The sequence below is a fragment of the Poecilia reticulata genome, chromosome 4 (genome assembly GCF_904066995.2).
Source record: "Poecilia reticulata chromosome 4, P_reticulata-male-v2, whole genome shotgun sequence".
NCBI classification, from domain to species: Eukaryota; Metazoa; Chordata; class Actinopteri; order Cyprinodontiformes; family Poeciliidae; genus Poecilia; species Poecilia reticulata.
Genome location: NC_088833.1, coordinates 7,009,643 through 7,030,694, shown reverse-complemented (window position 1 = coordinate 7,030,694; position 21,052 = coordinate 7,009,643). Strand labels below are relative to the sequence as shown.

General features: G+C 36.4%; 1 protein-coding gene across 3 annotated transcripts in view; it reads right to left on the bottom strand.

The window, feature by feature from the left end:
- The window catches only part of hmcn1 (hemicentin 1), an 82,759-nt gene that overhangs the window by 57,433 nt on the left and 4,274 nt on the right, over positions 1–21,052 (bottom strand). For all 3 annotated transcript variants that reach the window (XM_081606117.1, XM_081606120.1, XM_081606119.1), the window contains exons 2-11: positions 9,809–9,879; positions 8,068–8,226; positions 7,858–7,980; positions 6,129–6,300; positions 4,923–5,029; positions 3,017–3,137; positions 2,676–2,939; positions 2,442–2,586; positions 1,341–1,462; positions 416–685 (exon numbers count right to left, since the gene is read on the bottom strand). In XM_081606117.1, the coding sequence (XP_081462243.1) occupies positions 416–685; positions 1,341–1,462; positions 2,442–2,586; positions 2,676–2,939; positions 3,017–3,137; positions 4,923–5,029; positions 6,129–6,300; positions 7,858–7,980; positions 8,068–8,226; positions 9,809–9,879 (1,554 nt within the window). The remainder of the gene's footprint in view (positions 1–415; positions 686–1,340; positions 1,463–2,441; positions 2,587–2,675; positions 2,940–3,016; positions 3,138–4,922; positions 5,030–6,128; positions 6,301–7,857; positions 7,981–8,067; positions 8,227–9,808; positions 9,880–21,052) is intronic.

Here is a 21,052-nt window from a genome sequence, read left to right as displayed (position 1 = left end):
AGAACAGGAAATGTTCAGTATAATTTACTGGCAGACAATAAGAAAATAAAGCTACATGTCTTTTCATACTGTATAAGACACAAATTCAGCAAAACAAAGTTTGGCTTTAAGCCTACTTGGAGCAAAAACACCTTCTGGGTCTTTCTGGTGTGAGTCAACCTGCCCTACTTCAAAGCAAGGTTAATTACTAGGATATTACTGACTAGGGGCAATTAGAAAGGACCTGGGTCGTGCCAACAGCTGCTTCACAAAGAGAAATAAATGACGTAAAGAACTAAGGACCACAGATTATGTAATAATGTGGTTGAACAAAAACAATTGTGACTAAATAACAAGAAACTACTGCATAGTTGAGGAGATAAAGGATGAAATCCTGAAAGGGATTTTTTTGTTGAATTCAGGACATATTTATCACCTTGTACTGTGAGATATGTCCGATCTGTGGTCTTTCCTCCTTCGTTAGCAGCAATGCACTCATACCAGCCCGAGTCGTCCGGGGCCACATTGGACACCTGCAGTGAAAGGTTGGCAAGGATATTCCCACGTGGGTTCAGACGAGCATCGTATCCCCCTCGCAGCCAGGTGAGGTTGAAGGCAACGGTGCTGACGACTTGGCAGGTGAGAACAGCATGACTGCCAGGTGAGACGGTAACATTCCCTTCAACAGTGATGGCAGGAGGCGGTTCTACAGAGAAAAGGGAATTCTGTAGGTATTTTATTTGGATATTGAATATGGAAAAACATATCCTCTGACAGGTTTTATTCTTTTAGAGTTTAAATGTTTGACCCTAACATGGCCTCTCTCACTTGTAGGGTTTCCACAAAGTTCAGTTCTGAATCCAGTTTAACTTTCGTACTTATCATTCACGTTTTTTCTGAGATTTTCTTTTATGTTGATGACATTCATCTCTACATCTCTTTAAGGCTGCCATCCCAAGTCTGTGTACTCTGGGTTGATGTGAAGTGGGTAAAAGTTCTGCAATGACTATGCTGAAATGTTTGTTCTGTAAAGCTAACTATTTATTTGTAAATTAAACATGTTAGTATTTCAACTCTTCTGAAAAGCCATTTAAGCTATACCACACCTAAACACCACTTGCATAATACGCTTTTTTCCTTAATAATTAAAATTAATAATTATGTGTTGCTAAAGTTGGTAAATTTACTATGAAAAGGTTATTCACGATAACCAAGATTCTTACCAGCAGCTTCACAAGATCTGACATAAAGATGCATTTATGCACCAAGTTTCATATTTATTCATTTAGATTTATACATGGTCATATGAAAAGAGGCAAAACATTTTCTGTATTACTGAGAGTCTTGGGATGTTGGCTTACCTGACACATCCAGGAAGGTACGAGCTCGTCCTGTTCCAGCGCTGCTAATTGCGATGCATTCGTAGTGGCCTTCGTCCTTCAGAGTTACCTTTTCGATTTCCCATGACACGCTATCGGATTCACTGGAATTAAAAGTCACAAATATTGGTACTGATATTAAATTAAAAAACAATGTTCTGTTCGTCTGATTCTTTTGAGTTGATTATTGTCCTGTCTGACTGGATAAAAATAAATAATCTCATTCTTGCTTTACCACACAATATTTTGAAAAAGAGAAAAACCAACACCGCTCTTTGTATATCCCTTATTAGTAGCCAGATATTCTTATTCTTTTTTTTATGCCTTTGTTCTTTCTTGAGGTTTTATTTATTATTTTTTTAAAAGACCTTGCCTTCTCATTCACCAACAAATCTGATTTATTCATTTTCACTCTAATATCTAATCACCAGACATTACTTGGTGCAGGTAAAAAAAACTTTAAAAAAGTCTAACTCACGACCTAGAGACAAAAAAGGATGAGAAGTATTTAATGCTATTTATTTAAGAAAGACAAAAATTCAACACAAGATCTGAAAGCTGGACCGTCATTCAGCTGAGTACTGTACTCTATTTTTAGTACTTTACAGCCAAACTTTTTGCAAACAAAAACTATGTTTCAAAACTAGGTTTTATTTGATGGTTGAAAGAAAAATGTAAAATGCTCATCTTTTACATGTATGTACAGTTTCAGTGGTTAAGCCTTCAACTTCAGGCTTACATCATCATCTGTGAATAATTTGATAAAGTAAATCTATATTCAAGAAATTAGAAGAATTTTGAAAAGTTAATTTCATTTAATTTAATTTCAGAAACTGAATTCACAAAATTAAACAAATTACTTAGATTAATTCCTGGTACACTGACATTTTCAAGTCTTTCTTTCTCTTTGATGATTATTCACTTATAGTTAAAGAAAACACAACATTTAAGATTAGAATATTGCATCAGACCAATAAGAACACATTTTTATACAGAAACGTGCTCCATGAAAAGAAGGCTTAAAAAAGATACTTATCATCAGACAAATACCTGAAAGCATATTGAAATTTAACAGTATGTCACCTGAAGAGTTGATCTACTCCAAGTCGCTTTCCATCTCTGCTGAAGCGCTGAGTAAATGGTAACAAACTCTCTACCTGGCATCTGATAAACCCTTTCTGGAGGTAATAACCGTTTGTGGTGGCTGGCATTACCACCTTAGGTGCATCTGAAAGAAAAGCAAAGTAATGAAGAGGCATTTAACAGGGAATAAACAACATTGTTTCTAAAGGAGGGTGAACAGTGCACATTACTCACCAGGTACAATGCTGGAGAACGAGACACTAGAGACTCTCTGGAACACAAAACCCTGGCTGTCATATCCCGTAAGCCTCAGGAAGAAGGCCTCGTTTGGAGGGATGAACTCTGTGATGTTCCAGAGGTTGTACGGCTGTCGCTCTGGGTAATACCTGATTGGCAAAGTTTTGATAACTTCGCCGGTGATTGTGAGAAGCTCCAGTCGGTCAGGCCGAGCAGGAGGGGAAAGTCCAGTGGTGTTCAGAAGGATGTGAGTGGGAATACCTGGGAAGTGGAGATCACTGGTGTGAATAAACAAAACTAACTAAACAAGTAAAGCTTTGAAAGGTTGGCTTCCTCACCTTGAACTGGTCTGCTGATTGTCATTTTAAAATCCATTGTGGGTTTTCTGGAAAACCCGGCACGGAAGTCAATGGTGCTGAGACCGGAGATCCGGACTGAGTGCCTCCCTTTACTTGATGTCTGCGACCATAACATAAAAACATTGGGTCATTTTTAACTTGACTGAACTGATAGGAAAACAACAGAACAAGCATTCAAAAATCAGATTTTTGCAATGTATTTTGATGAACATAACAGTTTAATTGAAATAGTTGTTGGATCAAAAGCAACACTGAGTGGTCTGATGACAGACTGCGCTTCACGACTGGCAACCAAACAAGTAGAGACAAGCTGCAAGAGTGACTAAGTCCCTGTTCGTATCCCCTGAGCTTATAAAACATCCACACCTTTGGGTTGACCGGTTTGGACTGAAGCTCACACATAAGATAAGCACAATCACTATAATCAGAGTGGATAATGAAGTCTTCAAGGGTTGGAGGTCTCTTGAAGTTTGCAGAAATAAAAGATGGAATAATTACTCTGAAGTACATGTTGGCGAGAGATGGAAACTCCTCATCTTGGTTGATGGTGTCACATTGCAGAGGAGGGCATGAATTCCTGAACTGTCATTTACTCCACAATTGCTCCAAATGAAAGAGAATGTTTGGAATCTCTGTATTTTATGATGATTACCAAACGCAACATAATCACACCATACGAAACAGTGGAGAGGCAACAGGTAAAGGAATGACTGAGAAGAAACTTACTTTATTTTAATACGCACTTACTTTATTCAGAAAGACTTAAACAACATGAAACATCATTATGCTTTACAGACATTAGCTGGGAAGTTAAAGCTTGGAGACAAATTGGTCTTTTAAACGAACAGTGACCCCCTATGCATATCACTAAATTAGTTAGAGTAGATTAAAGGAGAGCTGGGAAGAGTTTTTAAGCTAAAATTAATTGAAAGAAAAGCATAAACTATTCTTGTTGTAAACATTTTTTTCACACTGACTATTAAAAGAACACTTTTCTGTAATACCACCTCCACCTAAGATGGCATTTTAGTTGTCGGTTTTATGCTGATCAGGAAGAAACGTACCTATTTAAATTAAAATACAAAATGTCTGAGTTAAGCTAAGACCCCTAAATATTAGCATTAGCGGTCTTAACACTCAGTAACTTTGACAATTTAGTCCATTGGGTGTTTATTAATGTCTAACCAAAAACCATACGCATAGATAAATAAAAAACCTATAACCCTCTAACTAGAAGACAATTCTCATCTACTTAGCCACAGCATCCTTTTAACAAGCTTCAACTGGAAAAACAAAAGGCAATTCAGCCCTGCCATAAACAATATGTCCTGCCATTATGAAGCAAACTATGTTAAGTAGTGATGAGTCCTGCTTAGTTGGGTCTCAAGGTATTTTTTTTTACTTCTATGCTAAATTGTATTTATTTGGTTGAAAAGCAAACAGTATTTTTCCCTTCTACAACCAATTTTAGACACTAAATGCAAAGCTGTTTTAGCTAGCAGTAGGATGCATTTAAAAAAGACACCATGAGTCTCGAACACAGGAATAGTGTCCAACCACTTTTAAAAGGCAAAACTGTACTAGATCTGTACAAACAACTAATCATTAGTGCTGCTTTATTTTGGTCATAAAGGGACCAGTAGTGTAGGAGAATGAAGGTCTGTTTGGAAATTATCACTCCTGCTGAACATTTCACAATTTACTGTTTGATCATGATTTAATTGCCTTGAAATAAGGACAGAACATGAACATTATTTAATTACACATCAAGCTTTTCTCTTGAAGCCAGATGTAATTTTAAAAAATGGTTATCCCTGCTCTAAAAATTGCTAGAAGCTGAGAAATAATTTTTTGTAACTGCTTAGGTGAAGAGTGAAGCGTTTACCTTGACAGACCACATTCCTGGCTGCGGGTCCTTGATGTTGACAACTTTGGCCGAGTTGGGAATGTGCAAAAGCTCAGTCAGGCCGTCAGCCTTCCCCAAGAGTTTTCCTGAAAGTCAAACAAATATACAGATGCAATTATTGACTTATTCAGCAACTTTTATGGCATAAAGTTTAACAACTTTATACCACACGATAGTAAGTTAAACATTAAAATGTGACATTAAAAAAGAAAATTTTAAATTCCATGATGTGTTGTAAACATTACTCCAGATACTGTAAGTAAAATAACATGTGTAGAGTATATGTATCCCAGATGTGCAAATTCCAGGGAGTTACTCAAACCTTTAGCTGTGTAGGATTTCAGTTTTAGCGATTAATTCCTTAGACGTTGAAAATTATTCCTTTTAGCAATCTAATGTCATCTCTTCCATCAAACTGTTAAGTGAAATTTGCCATAAAAGCAAAATTGTCTAGATGTAATTTTTAAAGAAAACATGTGAAAATCCCTGGAGTTCAGATAATATGGTTTCCCTCTCCAAAAAGAAAAACAAAATTAGGCCTTGACTTGATCATTCCTTTCATCAAACTTAAGCTAGGCTCTTGGCTACCTTATTTATCTCTGGTACTGGCAAAAACTATCTGCTCAACTGAACCTCTGAGCCTCTTCTTGTCTCCTTATAGAGACAGAAACACAATATTTAATTCAGTTATGAAGAAGATGACCATGGGATTTATTTCCCACTGAAGAGTTTCGCTGACTGCTCTACTCTGTCCAGATTCCTGCAGACTGACTGACTGACTGACAAAAGGAGACTTTTCAGGAACTTAATGAGATCTAGCAGAAAATCATGTTTTTCGAAAGTCAATAGCACCAGCTGTATCCCCTGTGTTAAACTTTCCTCTTTGAACTTTTCTTCTTTTCTTCCCTTATGTCTATGCTACTCTTTCAGACTTCTTTCTGGAATTACTTTTACATTTTTTGGAAACAATGGGAACAAAATCCTGCTGAATTTACACCTGACATAAGCACGAGGGCGAATTTTGCGAAAGTATTGACTTCTAGTGTATTTCAAGTTAATTTTAAAATAATTTATTTTCCTAAGGCTAGTAGAAGAGTGTTGTAGATCTAATCTTTAACGGTGCTCATTAAAAAAAAAAAAAAAAAGCAGAATTCAGCCACCATGTCAGCAGAGTGAAAATCTTACCCTGGGGAGTTTTTATTTCAATATCAGGTGCTGGGCCGCTGAGAGCCACCGTAACTTCTTTTAGGCTGGGATCAAAGGGCATCTGCCAGGTGTTGCTGACCTGACTGAAATGATCAGTGGAAAGCAGGTTGACCTTTGAGGACTGCACAGCCTCCTCTACCCATTTAAGAACCTGTTAAGCAAAGGAAAAATGTTAGAAATGTTGATAAAAGGTTAATTACTTGTGCTTCTATTAGAAGATGTAAAAAAAATCAACTACTGACATAATACTACTAAGCATAACTTAAGTTTAAAAGAAAATATTTTAAGAGCATCAATTAATTAAGTAACATGTCAGCTATGACACATAAGCTTTTTCTTGGAAACATGAGACTATTTATCAGAAAGATTTTTGCATTCCTTGCATGCCGGGCCCATATTTCCTCCACATCCCGAATACCCAGTGGCTATTATAACCATGTGATGTGTGAAAGCATCTGGCCTTCCACATTCACTAGTAAAGATGTGAATGAAAAATGGTAACACATTTTTTAAATTAGCTTAATATTGGGTTATGGTTCATCATTTCGGGCTGCACAGTGGCGCAGTTGGTAGAGCTGTTGCCTTGCAGCAAGAAGGTTGGGGGTTCGATTCCCAGCCCCGGTCTTTCTGCATGGAGTTTGCATATTCTCCCTGTGCATGTGTGGGTTTTCTCCGGGTACTCTGGTTTCCTCCCACAGTCCAAAAACATGACTGTCAGGTTGATTGGCCTTTCCAAATTGTCCCTAGGTGTGAGTGTGTGTACATGTGTGTCTTTGTGTTGCCCTGCGACAGACTGGCGACCTGTCCAGGGTGTACCCTGCCTCTCGCCTGGTACGCTAGCTGGAGATAGGCACCAGCAACCCTCCCGACCCCACTGAGGGACAAGGGTGTAAGAAAATGGATGGATGAATCCATCTTTTCACGGTTCAATTTAAAGACGACTGTAAGTGATGGATATTGGAATCCCAGATCTAAAACTAATTCCCACTAGGGATGTGCAATATGGTATAAAATTCATATCATGTAACATGTAACATCCATGATTCTGGCAAATGAGTTAGTTCCCATGTTTCGCAGGGGGAACAGAGTATTTCAGGCAGGTGAAATATTTGGTTAACCCCATGCAACTTTGGCAAATAAAGAACAAATGTTTCCAGATCCACACGATTTGTCGTCCATGAAGACGGGAATAAACACAAGGAGTTTTTGAAATAATAATTAGTTGCTATGTTATATACACAGCTCAAATTAAGATCAAAGCTGATCTCTAGGCATTTTACAAATAAAGATTCACAAAGAAAGTTTTTTTTTTCTTTTTTACTATTGAGAGTAAATGGTCAGAATGTTCTCTGTGGAACTAAAGACTTTACTTCCTTTGTATAAATTCCTCTCCAAAAGTAATAAAACTGCAGAACATTTAGATTTCATGCACTGGCTCTTTTCACAATCCAAGACTGCTGATTTACATTTTGGAGAGGCTGAAAAGAGCAATGGTATGCATCAATCAGTACATTTCCCCCTGCACATTAGATCTAGAGTCCCCACTGGGACATGGGTTGTAAAAACCATCTGAAGTCATTTAATTTCCAAAACTTAAGTGAAAAAAACACTTTGTTGTGGTTAAATCAGGTCTAAAATCAAATTATTCACTCACACTTAATATGCAGGTTAATAGCAGTGCAGGGCCATCCAGAAATTATTCCCTTACCTCATTGACCTGTTTCTTATCTAGGTGGAAAACTTGCCCAGAACTTGTAGAGGCAATCTCCTCATACACCTTGTAACCAATATGATTCCTATCATCACAATCACCCGTCAGCACAAACACCACCTGGAAAAAAATGTTGGAACAATTAAAATAAAGTTTCTTTGATTCTGAACTTAAAGAAATTTCCGTTTCATTAAATTATCTCCAAACCTGTGACTGTTTCTGTTGAATGAGCTGCAGGACTTCATGAGTCAGTTTGTAATCTTTAGAACGGGCATCTGTGAAAACATAAATAAAAGATCCTGGCAAAGAGATCTCCAAAGCGATCTTTATAGCACCGATGCTCATCTCTGGGCAGTCGCCACCTCCCTGTAAGAGAAAAAAACAGTTTGACCTGTCAGCATTGTTCATATGCAGTGACTCGTTGATGTTGTTCTTAATTTGTTGAATCACATCTACAGACTTTAACTTTGACAGGCCAGCACAAGTATTGCATAGATGTGAAGAGAAGAAAAATATCGCATGGTTTTCAATTACGTTTATAAATGAACATCTCAAGAGTGTGCTCTGTCTGATGCACCACATGTTTGCATCGTTCTGTTCTTATTAGCTCAGGTTTACGGCTCCTCTGTGTAAATACGACCGTCTTAAACAGACGTTTGATCTGTTCAAGACTGTTGATTTACACATCTTTACCAGGGATATCATGGTTTGTCTCTCCATCTGGACGATTAGCTGAGTCTGAACATAGAGGTAGGAGGCTCAGATCATCAATTGTATGAAAGGTTAAAAATGTATGTGGACATGTACTGTGTGCTTGCAGGGATTTATTGCCCATTTGAAGTCAGTATGTTCTTCTCTTGTACATCAATATTGTGTGTCATTGTACTTCTTACTTGCACAAAGCTTGATGTTTGTCTGCTTAGTGTTTTCTGTTGGTTTTCATGTATTTTGTTTGAAGGATTGTTATGCTCTGTTTGTATAACCCTTCTTCCAAAACAAATTTCTCCCATGTCTTATAATTTCCTCAGTCTGTTCTTGAAATCTAAAAGAAATACTACCTGCCAAAGTAAGGTTTCTTCTGTTATTTCTTATGTCAAATGGTGCAAAGCAAGGCTATCAGAACCAAAACAAGCAGAAATGCAAATGTTGCAAACAGCCAAACTATGATACACCTTCAGCCTGAGACAAGTGAACTCCAATTTTCTTCCATTTCACAACTTTCTCTTTTCGCTGTACCTCATAATTTCCTTAACATTAAGCTTTATAGAAAGGCCACATTGTTATTTTTACATACAGTTCTGTCTTTTGTCTGAAACAAAAACCCTTGTTGCAACATTCTCAAGCAAAAGGAAGGGGTGTGAATGTTAAGAGGGGAGTGTAAGAGTTACAGACTGAAGAATAAAGCTGTGATAGAAATAGGGATTGTTTTCATGCTGCACTCGATCTATTCAGACATAAGGTTGAACACAAGTCATGCTAAATATGCAAGTTCCTTGCCAAAGTCTTTCATCAAAGGCTATTCGGGGTTTATCTGTCTTTGTTTAACATATTTAATTTGACACTTTTATTCTTCTCTTAATTTATCCAGAATACTTGTCAAACAAACACATTTTGGCATTGACTGATATATGTCCAGCTGTTGAATTGTGTTGTTTAGGCATTTATTTGTCTTCCAGCTGGGATGCTATAAAGTTCCTTTTTAATGCCAAGCTTAACAATTCTCTGGTATGCAATTACTGACTTGTCAGGCTTACACTTTCTTTCAAGCCTTGTTTTTGGCTTCCAGTGCAAAATAACTAAGTTCTGCAACAGCTCACAGATCTTCCAACCCAGACATCTGGTATGATGACTGCAACCTTCTGTATTCTTTTTTTTATGAAGTCCAGGTGACCTGAGCATCCAGGCTACAGCTGCTGTTTCCTTGAATAATGCAAGTGTCTGAACCCACCTGAACGTACAACTCTCTAAGCTCATGCTGGAACTTCTTTGGGTCTGTTGTGATTGTTACAGGTCCAATCTCTGCAAGAAAACACAAATCAATGGGATTAATGGAACAATAGCCTCAAGATGTGTTGGAGTATTTTTATCGTTCTACATTGCACCCAAACCAGCTATTGGTTTTGCCAAGTGCTTGTTGAACTGCTGAACGGGAAAACTTTATGGAATAAAAAAGATTTTATTAAGCAAGAAAAAGGTAGAGGGAACTATAAAGAAAGTAATAATGCTAATAGTAAAAATATGCAGAAGGTTTTAAGACATTTTTACTTTGTTAAAAGCTGAGTAGCTATATAGTGACAGGTTACTGTAAAAAACACTACTGATATTGTTTCAAAAGACAAAAATACTTTGTGATACTCTAAAGTACACCTACTTTATGTAGCGCACTGCATATATGAACTTCAGTAAAACTGCAGCCTGTTTGTTTTTTATTGACTGATGAAGATTTAAAGTTAGACGTTTTCAGTACACTGCAAAAACACAAACTCTTTCCAAGTATTTTTGGTATAGTCTTAGCTTGAATTAAGACAAAACTAACTTACAAAAACTTTTTCAGCAAGACATAGGAGCTTCTTATAAGTCAATAATTAATGAGAAAATTTCTTGTTATAAGTGACCTAATGTACCAGTAGAACAAGCATTTTTTCATCAATATTAAGGAATTGTGGATTCAACACAAGCTTCTGTATCTTGCTGAAAAGCTACTTCTAAGTCAGTTTATGTAACATGTACTAAAATATTTGCTCTAGGAACTATTTTCACAGTGCAAAGAAATTCAAGGAAATCGATGACATGAAGTATAAAATTCAGACAAACATCAGCTCCAAGAAATTTGGTAGTAATTGAACACACTAATATGCACTAGTGCACAGTGCACTACTGCACTGCACAGATGCATCTAAAAGCTGCAGGACAGCAGTTCTCAAGGACTGGACAAGGAGAACTTTGGTCTACACAATCCTCACTTTCCTGTACAGAAACCAATGCAAGCACAAACTTAAACTCAACACCTAATTTGGAGTAGCTTTTTAAATCCAAAACTGGAGTGTGGAATTAGTCTGTGTGACTCAACTGATGCAGCGGTAAAGTATGCAAAACACCTCAGTGACAGACCTCACTGAGGTGAGGTTTAAACTCAAGACTGGTTTGCTATGAGGCAGTAAAGCTAAAAAGTAAATGACTGTGCAGTTCTGATGGTGGTCTTCCTCTACTGTATAAAACTGCAGTACTGTCTCACAGTAATAACATCTCTATTTTACATATGCTACTGTTTATAGTCGCTTTTGTTTCTCAGATGTTTTATTGGCTGATGGGCAGTTAAGATGTCTCCTGAGTCAAACTAGGTAACTGCAACGGCTGCAGCTGCGCTAAAGAACGAGACTGATGATCGTTTGCAAAAAACAGCAGACGCACACAGAGCGGTTCTGCACATGCAAGCAGATTGAAACACTGGAAAACAAGGGTTCCCTTGTTGAAAATGGGGCAATTACAGAGAATCCCTGACTGTTGAGGAAGGATGCAGTTTTAAAAACAGCCTGAAAGATGTTGGTTGAGTGCTATGTTTGACGTACTGCTACGATGTTTTGCCATTTTCCTTATCCTCTAATCATCTTTTCAAAGTTGAACTTACGAGATTAATTTATAGGCAACATAAACAGCAAGGATTCTGTTGGCACTCCAGTTTTATAACATGTATTATTTATTCTTAAAAAGCACTCATATTGTGTAATAAAGAAAAAGCAGAAAATTGCATTTGCTCCCAATAATTAAACTACTGACACTGCTGTGAAGCCTTGAAGAGCTTTTGTGGTGATCAAAGACATTATTAAAAACCAGTAGGGAAATTAACCTGGCTGCTAAGAACAGAACTTGGTTTTGAAGTTAAACTTTTCAGAGATGGAAAAATTGACACCTCTTCCTTTAGGGAGAGGTTCCCATGGCTGTTGTAATGATTCTTTAGACTGTTTTGGCTTGATGCCTCAAACCACAGCCACTCTTTTCAGCACCGCCAGTGTGGAAAACCCGGTAAAAACCCATGACCTCGAAACAGCATGAGCTGAAATAAATCTGTTTAAAACTCTACCTAGGTAATAAATCCTGACTCTGACATATGAAGATAATTGAAGTTTGATTTTTATAGTGTGTTTGTCTACATTCTTTGGTTATAGGGATCATTATGAGCTTTCCCAATAACACCACACCAAACAACTACGCATATTTGCAAATGTGAAGTTCTTTCAGCATTCGTCAAATGCTCTGTAGTAAGGGGAAACCTCAGACATAGAACTAAAACTAGCCACATAAACAGGATTTGATTCCAAAAGAAAAATCACTGAAGTTTGCAAAATGCAGGTCAAAAAGTTCGATTTTGGTCTTATCAAACTAGAGCAAGTTCTTCAACACATTTCAGAGGTGATCACCTGTTGACCCCATTGATGCATCCTTTATTATCAGGCAAAATAAATATGTTCAATAACATCTACAGCTCTGTCAATCAGACTAAGAGACGTTTTATTCATAAAGTGCCTGGTTGCTTCCGTTTGTGCCCCTCCAGCTTTTAAGGAGCAGGGTCTGGTTGTTACTGCTGCCTTCACATCGGTAATAAATATGAAGTTTTAATTAAATCTTCCAGACATGGAAAGGTTCACAAGGACAAAAGGTTTAAACTCACTGCCCTACAGGGCTATTGGCAAATTTATGCAGACTTCTGGATATATTTTTTTTCAATATATGCTTTTTCTTACAACTCCATAGGTGCTGATGGTCAGGCAAACATGAAAGAACGTCTGAAAAAACAACAACAAAATAAAGTGATTACAGCAAACTAAACAAAATCAAGTCCTCCATTACATCCTGTTTTCTTAATCTGGTTGTGGAGCTAGTTGCTGACCCAAGAGGAAACGAGATAAACACTCGGAATCAGCAGCCTCAACTATCATGAAGGCATTTGGAAGTATTTATTTGTAATCTCCGCATATAAAGCATTCATCTCCAAAACACATGCACACCTAAACACAAAAGGAACATCTAATGAGTTCAGGCAACTTTCCAGCGGCAAACTGAGTTTCACCTCCTCCTACATTCAGGCTTGAAGTGATTTCAATTAGTCGAACATTTACTGTGCAGCAGGCACAACATCAGCAGCAAGGAAAGCAAATCATAAGAACATCGCATCCTGTTTAACCCTTAGATCAAAAAAGGTTCCAGCAAGAGGAGACGCTGACAAAACATCTGGTGACCAGAATCAGATGATTCTAACACTTGGCAGAGTTTGATCTGTGATCATCTGTTGAGAAATGAAAAGTCTGAGCTTTTCTTTGATCAGTGAACACACCACATCTAAGCCCTCACAGACTTTGTTGATGTCATCATTTAGTGTGGAGGAAGACAGGTCCAGTTATTTTTAGAATAATTAAGGTGCTTAAAAGTGGAGTTTTAGGAAGTACAAAAACTATAACAAAGTCTTTTCTGAAAAAAATTCGTAATGCTTATTCAGGCTGCTACCTTTGAGACGGGTCAGACTTCAGCAAACACCAATTTTGCTGTAACATGTTACAGCAAAGTTGTTCTTGAAGCCTCAATTCTGTTTGTCAGTGAAGGTGCTCGATTAGAAATTGTTGGCAGCCATAGTTACAAAAAACAAATACACCTCCAGTAGTAAAAATTAACAGATTACGCCCTCATCATTATTGTGTCATTTTACCACATCATCTAACAGGAATGTTGGCACAGCTAAATTAACTAGCTTTTTCTTTTGCTCACTAAAAGGTCCAATCAATACTCTTAAGATTTTGTCACTTTAGGGGCTCTCTTAAGACCTGAGGTGCTTTGTGAATAACTTAAGAATAACATACTTGGGTAAAATTCTACGAAAATTATTTAAATTCTAAGAACTTAGTAGACTCTAGTAGCTCATTGGTACTATAACCATTGTTTACTGGTTTAAGCAACAAAACAAATCTAAAAAGTTTTACAAGTATATTCCCTGTTTTAAAAGTCAAACAGCAAACCTCAGTTTTTACCAATTGGCTCTTGGAATATGCTTGTTTCTTGGAACATAGTTTGGGATTTCTAATAACATTCAATTTTAAATTAATTCAGCAAATGTAAGATAAAGTATGAGTAAAAGTAACATAATAAATCTCAACTGTCCAACAAAATTGCTATAGGACTTGCATGCAAAAGAGGCTTTAAAGAAACAAGCCTTTTGCCAGTCTGCTGACGCAGTGTAAATTATGCCAGAAAGAGATTGTCCATCATCTTGACAGCTCTGGAGTGTAATAATTTAACAAACCCCACAGAGAAAACACATGTGAAACAGCACATGAAGCCACTAGTTTGTCAGCAGGCAAAGTGTAAAGCAATAAACACGTTACACAGAATCCAACATGTCCTGAGACACATGATGCATCATAGGGCAAGTAGCAGCAGAAGCAAAGTTACTCAATTGAACAAAAAATAAAAATAAAAAAATTCAGAGATCTAATGTTGAAAACATTTTTACATGCAAATAGTATTAATTTCTCTTACACCAACATATAACAATAAAAGACTAAGAAAATTAAAAGTTATGTCAAAAAGTATGAACAATCTGGGAATTATGAAACAAGACTATTGTAATGTCAATATTTTTTTCTAAATTTATTATTATTATTATTATTATTATTATTATTATTATTATTATTATTATTATTATTATTATTATTATTATTATTATTATTATAATATAGTTGCTTTCTCAACTTGTTTTTTTAAAACAGAAATCTGATCCCTAAGAAAAAATGAGTTCAATATAGACAGATTTACTGGATCGCCAATGTCTAAATCTGCCTTTTTCACTTTCCCAAACTGGAAATTGCGAAGCCGTAAAAACATAAATGCCAGCTTTATTCAAAATGCACATGTGCCATTTTAAATGGCATAATTCTGTGGAAAAGAAGTGATTAGCCTGTTGGGATAATAACCTCTATTTTCTTTGAATGAAGTCTAATTACGTCTGCTGTTTATGGTGACTCAACCATATTCCTGTTGCTATGAAGCAATAACTACATTTGGAACTTAATCAGCTCCCTAATAACTCTGTTCTTTTTAATTTATGTGCTGTAAACTTTAATTTCTAGGTCACTTTAATTATTAGGCTTATTATTTTGTATTGTTCAACTTTTCTGAGATGTTCTTCTGTTTCTTCCACCATCTTTTCTTTTTTTCTTATTTTCTCTTGTTATTTGCCATTTGATTCAAACCTGCAAATTCTTATGCTGCATAACTTTGCTAACTGTCATCCAATAACTGCGGTAGCCCCAAAGCAGCAGAGCTGTCAAGATGCTTTATTTCAAACCAGCACAAACAGAAATTGTGATGGAAACTTCTAATCACAAAGAAATGGACCACCATGCATTTAATGTCTGCTGGTTTGGCCTCCCCCTCCTCTTTTAGAAAGTAATTTGTGTTGGGCGACAAAAGCTCACCAACCACACATTTCTAATAATGGCATGATGCATTCAATTGATCAAGATCAGCCCTCCACAACAAGTAAAGCAAGACGCAACTCACTCACAAACCACACAAGAGCATCTAATACTTCCCACATGTGAGATCTGCTGGAGAGTCTGTTGCAAAGACAGATGACATCATGGAGACCTCCTACGGTGCTTTAAGAGAATAAATAAGTGGTGCTCACAATAATTCACATTTCATCATGTTACAAACATTTGAATTTTATTGACTCAATAATATGTAGAATTACCTTTTGCACATGTGTAGCAGCTTTATATCTAGAAGGTCCATTTCTTTGCTCAGTTTTCTTAATTTCCTAGTTCCTGCTAAAGAAAACATAATACTGCCACAGCCGTGCACCATCATTATAATTGTTTGGGCAAAAAACTTCCAATTTTCGTAACATGGCCCAAACAACTTCTTATGGATTACTTTCAGCTTTGTTGTTGAAAAAAGTTGCTACACTTTTTCCAGTTTAGGATGATGGACTGAACAACGTTTTGGAAGTTGTCTTGGGATATTGATTTATAACCTAAACTTGCTTTAATGTTCTCTACAGTTCTGCTCCTTAACACTTCTGTGTTCACTAATGTTCTCTAACAAAACAATGCATGCTACACTTTTCAGATTTTTATTTATAAAAAAGGAAATTGACAACTGTAATTTCTGGACTATAAGCTGCTACTCTTTTCAGACACTTTGAACACCGCGATGCGACCAATATAATTATATAACACCAATTGGTTTTGAAAGGCAGGAGTGCTGCATGATGAAGAGGACAACACAAGCTCAACATTGAATTTGCCTCCAGACAAAAGTGACATTAGCTGTGTTTCCATTTCCATTCACCATAAAAATTGTGCAAACTGGAATTATAAAAATAAATTTACCAATTTAAAACTTTATTTTAACGTTATTTGACAAAAAAAAACATAATTGTGCTTGGATGAGGTGGTTTTTTCGACTCGTGATCAACAACTGAACATTATCACTGGTGGAAAAGAAGAAGAAGTGGTGGGAGGATGATGGCGTGGCATGTTTTTTAATTACTTATTGAATGACCAAATCTATTCGGGTCTAATTTTAATGCCGTTTCTTATTTAAAGAAAACTCTGCAATTTTAAAAATGTGTTGTTGTTTTTTTACATTATTGGATTATTGACAAAGTTTTGCATACATTTGTAAAAGAAACAACCAAACAGACTAAGGAAGCGTGTGAGGCTGTTCAATTCTGACTGACTTTAGTGGTTTTAGTGCGCTGGAGGAAGATGATCATAATTAATTATTTTTCTTGGTAGGCATTATTCGGATAAAGCATTTATGGTGTGCAATGATCTTAACATGGACAATAGACAAGTCTGCCACTTATACGTACAACTTTTTTTCAAAGTTTCTAACCTTTGGACTCGATAGTCCAGAAATTACAAATTACAGCCTTTCTCCTTTTTTCTTCACTACAATATGTTTTTATTTAACAAGTCAGATGGGATGAATAAATAAATATAGACAGGCTGAATTTGGCAGTTAATGCTCGCCAGCTTTATGTGCTACATTTTGGTTGACGGGTCAATCAGTTTCAACTTAAACACTGAGTTCTCTGGCTATTACTGGCTCACTGGCACTTGCTCTCTGTAGTTACTTTGAATCACAGGCTGCATTTGGCTAAGCATGTGGGAAATTACGGACTTTCACCAAAGAAGCGCATCAAAGAAAGAGTTTAATAAGATTTCTTCATCTTTGTAGTTAAATGAAATTTTACGCTCTGTCTAAACAGAAGCCACAAGAGAAGAGCACAGTGAGTAAACAACTTAAAGTTCAAAATAAAAGAGCAGCATTTGGTAAGACGTGCAGGGTTTAATTACAGCTTCAAAGAGCAGCGTTTATATTTGTGCTATATATCTGCATACAGCAAAAAAGTTAAATTCAAAAGATCAGAAAGAATGCATTACACCCTGGATTTGAGCTATACATATGTGGTTTAAGGTACAGTAGTTTACTACAGTCAGTCTCTTTTGCTCAAAGCAACAAAGCAATTTTATGTATAATGAAAGACAACTTTGTACTCTAAAGATGTTATCATCTATGTGGACTGGCACTTCAATACACCAAGATTAAGGCATTTTTCTTGTGGAAGAACAGACGGTAGACACTCAAAGATTCTATTGCAAGGGAAAATGAATTCATGGACTTTTTCCATCTTATTTAAAAATACTTCGAAGTACTTTCTAAATGCATTTTTCCAAGTGTAAAGGGTAGTTGGAGGAAGCAAAAGGTGTTTTTGGTTAATTTTGAGAAATTTGGCTTGGATCCTTAAGCTCAAGTGAAAATATATCTTAATGCTGCAGAATAATGGGACCTTTTGGACAATTATTTTTGCTGACTCTGCAGATACACTTTGGAAATGCGCCATCAATTCCAACATCACTGAGCACCAGTGGACCAGACAGATCCATAACTCCAACTCCAGCGTTTGAGAACTAATATCCTTCATTGATTAACTGCATTGCAACTGCAGAATTTGATGACATGACAAGGAGTTAATTCAACTTTTTTATTTTGGTGTGTTGAAGTAGGGTTGCCTCTAAACATTGCAGGACAGAAACTCTCAAAAACAGGAGCTGGGGATCTTAGCCATGAGCGACGGTGCTTAAGGCCTGAGCTCAACCTGATAAAACAACTTTCTGGTGAATTAGAGTGGAGACTGTTAGCCAGACCATGTCATCAATCATCATCAGTGTCTGGCCTCACAGATCTGCTTTTGGATGAATGGTCAACAATCCACACAAACACACTCCTGAATCCTGTGGAAAGTCTTTCCAATAGAGCTGAAGCTGTCGTACCTAGTTTAGGTACAAGATTTTCCTCGACAGATGTTTTATAGCGGTACAGGCCAGAGAGCACTGACAGTATGACCTTTGGTCCTGCAGCTTGTAATTCAGTTGCCTGGTGCACACACAGTTTAAGAGACAGACCAGTGGAACTCTTTGGAACTTCTGGATCAATCAGTTGTATGTCAGTTTTGGTGAATGAGACGCCAGCTGTGATGCCTGTTTAAAAACTCAGTGGTTAATATTATTTGACATCTTTGCTAACAGTGTTCCATTGTAGCCCGTAAGCTTATTTATTTAGTGTGTGCAAGCACAAATAGGAAATGATGTTTCATTTACAGCTGTAAACGTGTGGTCCTGCTGGTACAACCTCATTAACCTTTTACAAGGATGTAATAATGCGCTTCTGCAAAAAAAGGTCTCATAAAACAGGCCAAACTTAACAAAGGCAGAAATAATGTTTTACTAGGTTGATGAGGAATAACACATAGTTACCACAAATTTCATACATTATCACCTTATAAAGCTATGTTTTTATATGTTCCAACAGAGAGAAACACATCTTCACTGGCTTACAAAAGCAAATAATCCCCTTTGATGTTTTTGTGTTTTGTTATGTTAGAACCACAAAATTGTTTGTATTTTATAGGGGTTGTATGTAACATGCCAATACAAAGTGGGACATGATGTTGACAGAAAATAACTCCTTGTTTTCAGATATCATCTGAAAATGAAGATATCTAAATCTGAAAAGTGTGGAATGCAACTGTCTTCGACCTGTCTGAGTAAAACATTAACATTTAATATAATACTGCAATAAATACAATTATAATTTTAAGGCATTTTCTTATCTAAACAAGACCAATAAACTGAATTTGTTCATTGAAAATGGTAGAGATTTCTTATTAGCTTAAGTTTTCAGCTGTTCATTTCACAATATTTCAGTTTAGCATTTCTTTAATAATATATACTTTGTTTATTTTGGAGCTGAATTAAAAATTTTAGAATAGAGCAAAAAGGACTGTAAAGTACAAAATCTGGCTCTCTATTTTACTTAAGAAATGACAAAAAAATTATCCCTTTTATTCTTCAATGCAATTCACAAAACAATCAAATACCTTCACAAAACATACCTTCTCTTGGAAAGCCATCACTGCTGATAAAATGTGCTGATTTCCAAAGTCTTAGGTAAATTTGAGCAGGGTATGAGGGCTAAAAAGTCAAATTTTAAAGTATTTTAAAGGTCAACATAACTATATAAAGGATGTTTGAGAACCATAAACATTGTTTAAACAGCAGTTTAATATATCATGCTGTTCCACACATACACACCTGTATAAGGAATGTGCATGTGTGAAAGCACATGTGATGGATAGATATTTATTACACTTTGTCCATTTGTTTTCTCCAAATGATCAGCCAAACCGCTCAAAATGAACATATGTTTCAACTCGAGTATGCAAGAGGGCCTTGCACAGAGAAACCAGCCTTAGGAGTCACAGCCAGAATGAGGTCATGCAATACCAAATCATGTGAATGCTTAGCGCTGGAATCAGGCCTAAAAGGATGTAAAGCGAATGAGTTCCATATGAGTCAATAAAAGTGTGATGTAAAGCAATAAAATTAATGAGCTAAAAAAAAAACTTTAGGAAAATGTTTCATTAATAATTGCATCTAGACACAACTCAAAATTCTGAGTTTAAGAGACGCTCTGGCTGATGCTTACAAAAGTAGCTTATTATGACAAAAATAAACAAAAATATTTCTCATGATCCAACAATAAATCAGACTAAACTTTTTCTGTTCGAGGTCAGTGGAGAATGTTTTTGTCATTTCCTTCAAATCCAGAAGTTTGCATACATTTGTTTAGCATTCTGCAGAACTGTCTTCATAAATTGTATGACTTAAATCAAACATTTTCAGTATCTTTCCACAAGCTTTTTGATGGAAATCGCTGACAGAATGAGGCCATCACATTTTCAGCTTTGTACACAAATTTTCTATGAGTGACTGATATCTTTCTATAACTCAGATATATGTTGCCCACACTGAATTTGTTGGCTTTGTAACCATTTTAACCGTATGATTAAAATCCATTTGCATGACTCAGTTGTACTCAAATCTTAACTTCTTGGCTGATGTCATTTCAACATTTCCACACAATGTTCTTTCCTCACACCGCTATCCAACACCAGTCCCTCCTGAACCAATGCAGAACTGTGGTTTTCAGATTATTTATAAAAAGCTTTGAAAAGACTAAATCATTTTCCTTCCACTTCACAATTCTGTACCATTGGTAAAGATTTATGTATTCATTTTAAATTTTCCAATGAAAAAAGAAGCAAATTTGGTGAAAAATAGTCAAAACAGTCAATTTAGGCCAGATGGTGGCTTCAGAAGAAAGCTGATGGTCCTGCTTGGACAAATGGAGCCTCGTAACTTTAGCCTAAGTCAAAAGGAAAACATGTGGAGTGACTGAAGGGAACAAACCTCACATGGTGCATTTTAAAAACCCTCTTAACCGCATCACTTATTTTAAATGGATTCAATTTATCAGTGTAATTTCAAATGCATTTAAAGTTCCAGGCTCAAAATTGCACACACCTTTAACTGAGTGCATCAGTACCTACATCAGTTTTTTCTATAATTTAAGTTATTCAAAGTCAGTTTCACTTATATCACCTTGGATAACAATGTAAGGTCATAAAAGAGCATTCCAGAGCAAAAACTAGAACTGCTGTTCCATCTATTCCTCTTTTTTTTCTTCTCCAAAATCTCCTCCTCTCTCTCTTTGGGCATTCCTACCTAATAGCATCATTACTGACTCTGTCCAGCTAAATACAGGCTCCTTGTAATCTCACACGGGCGGA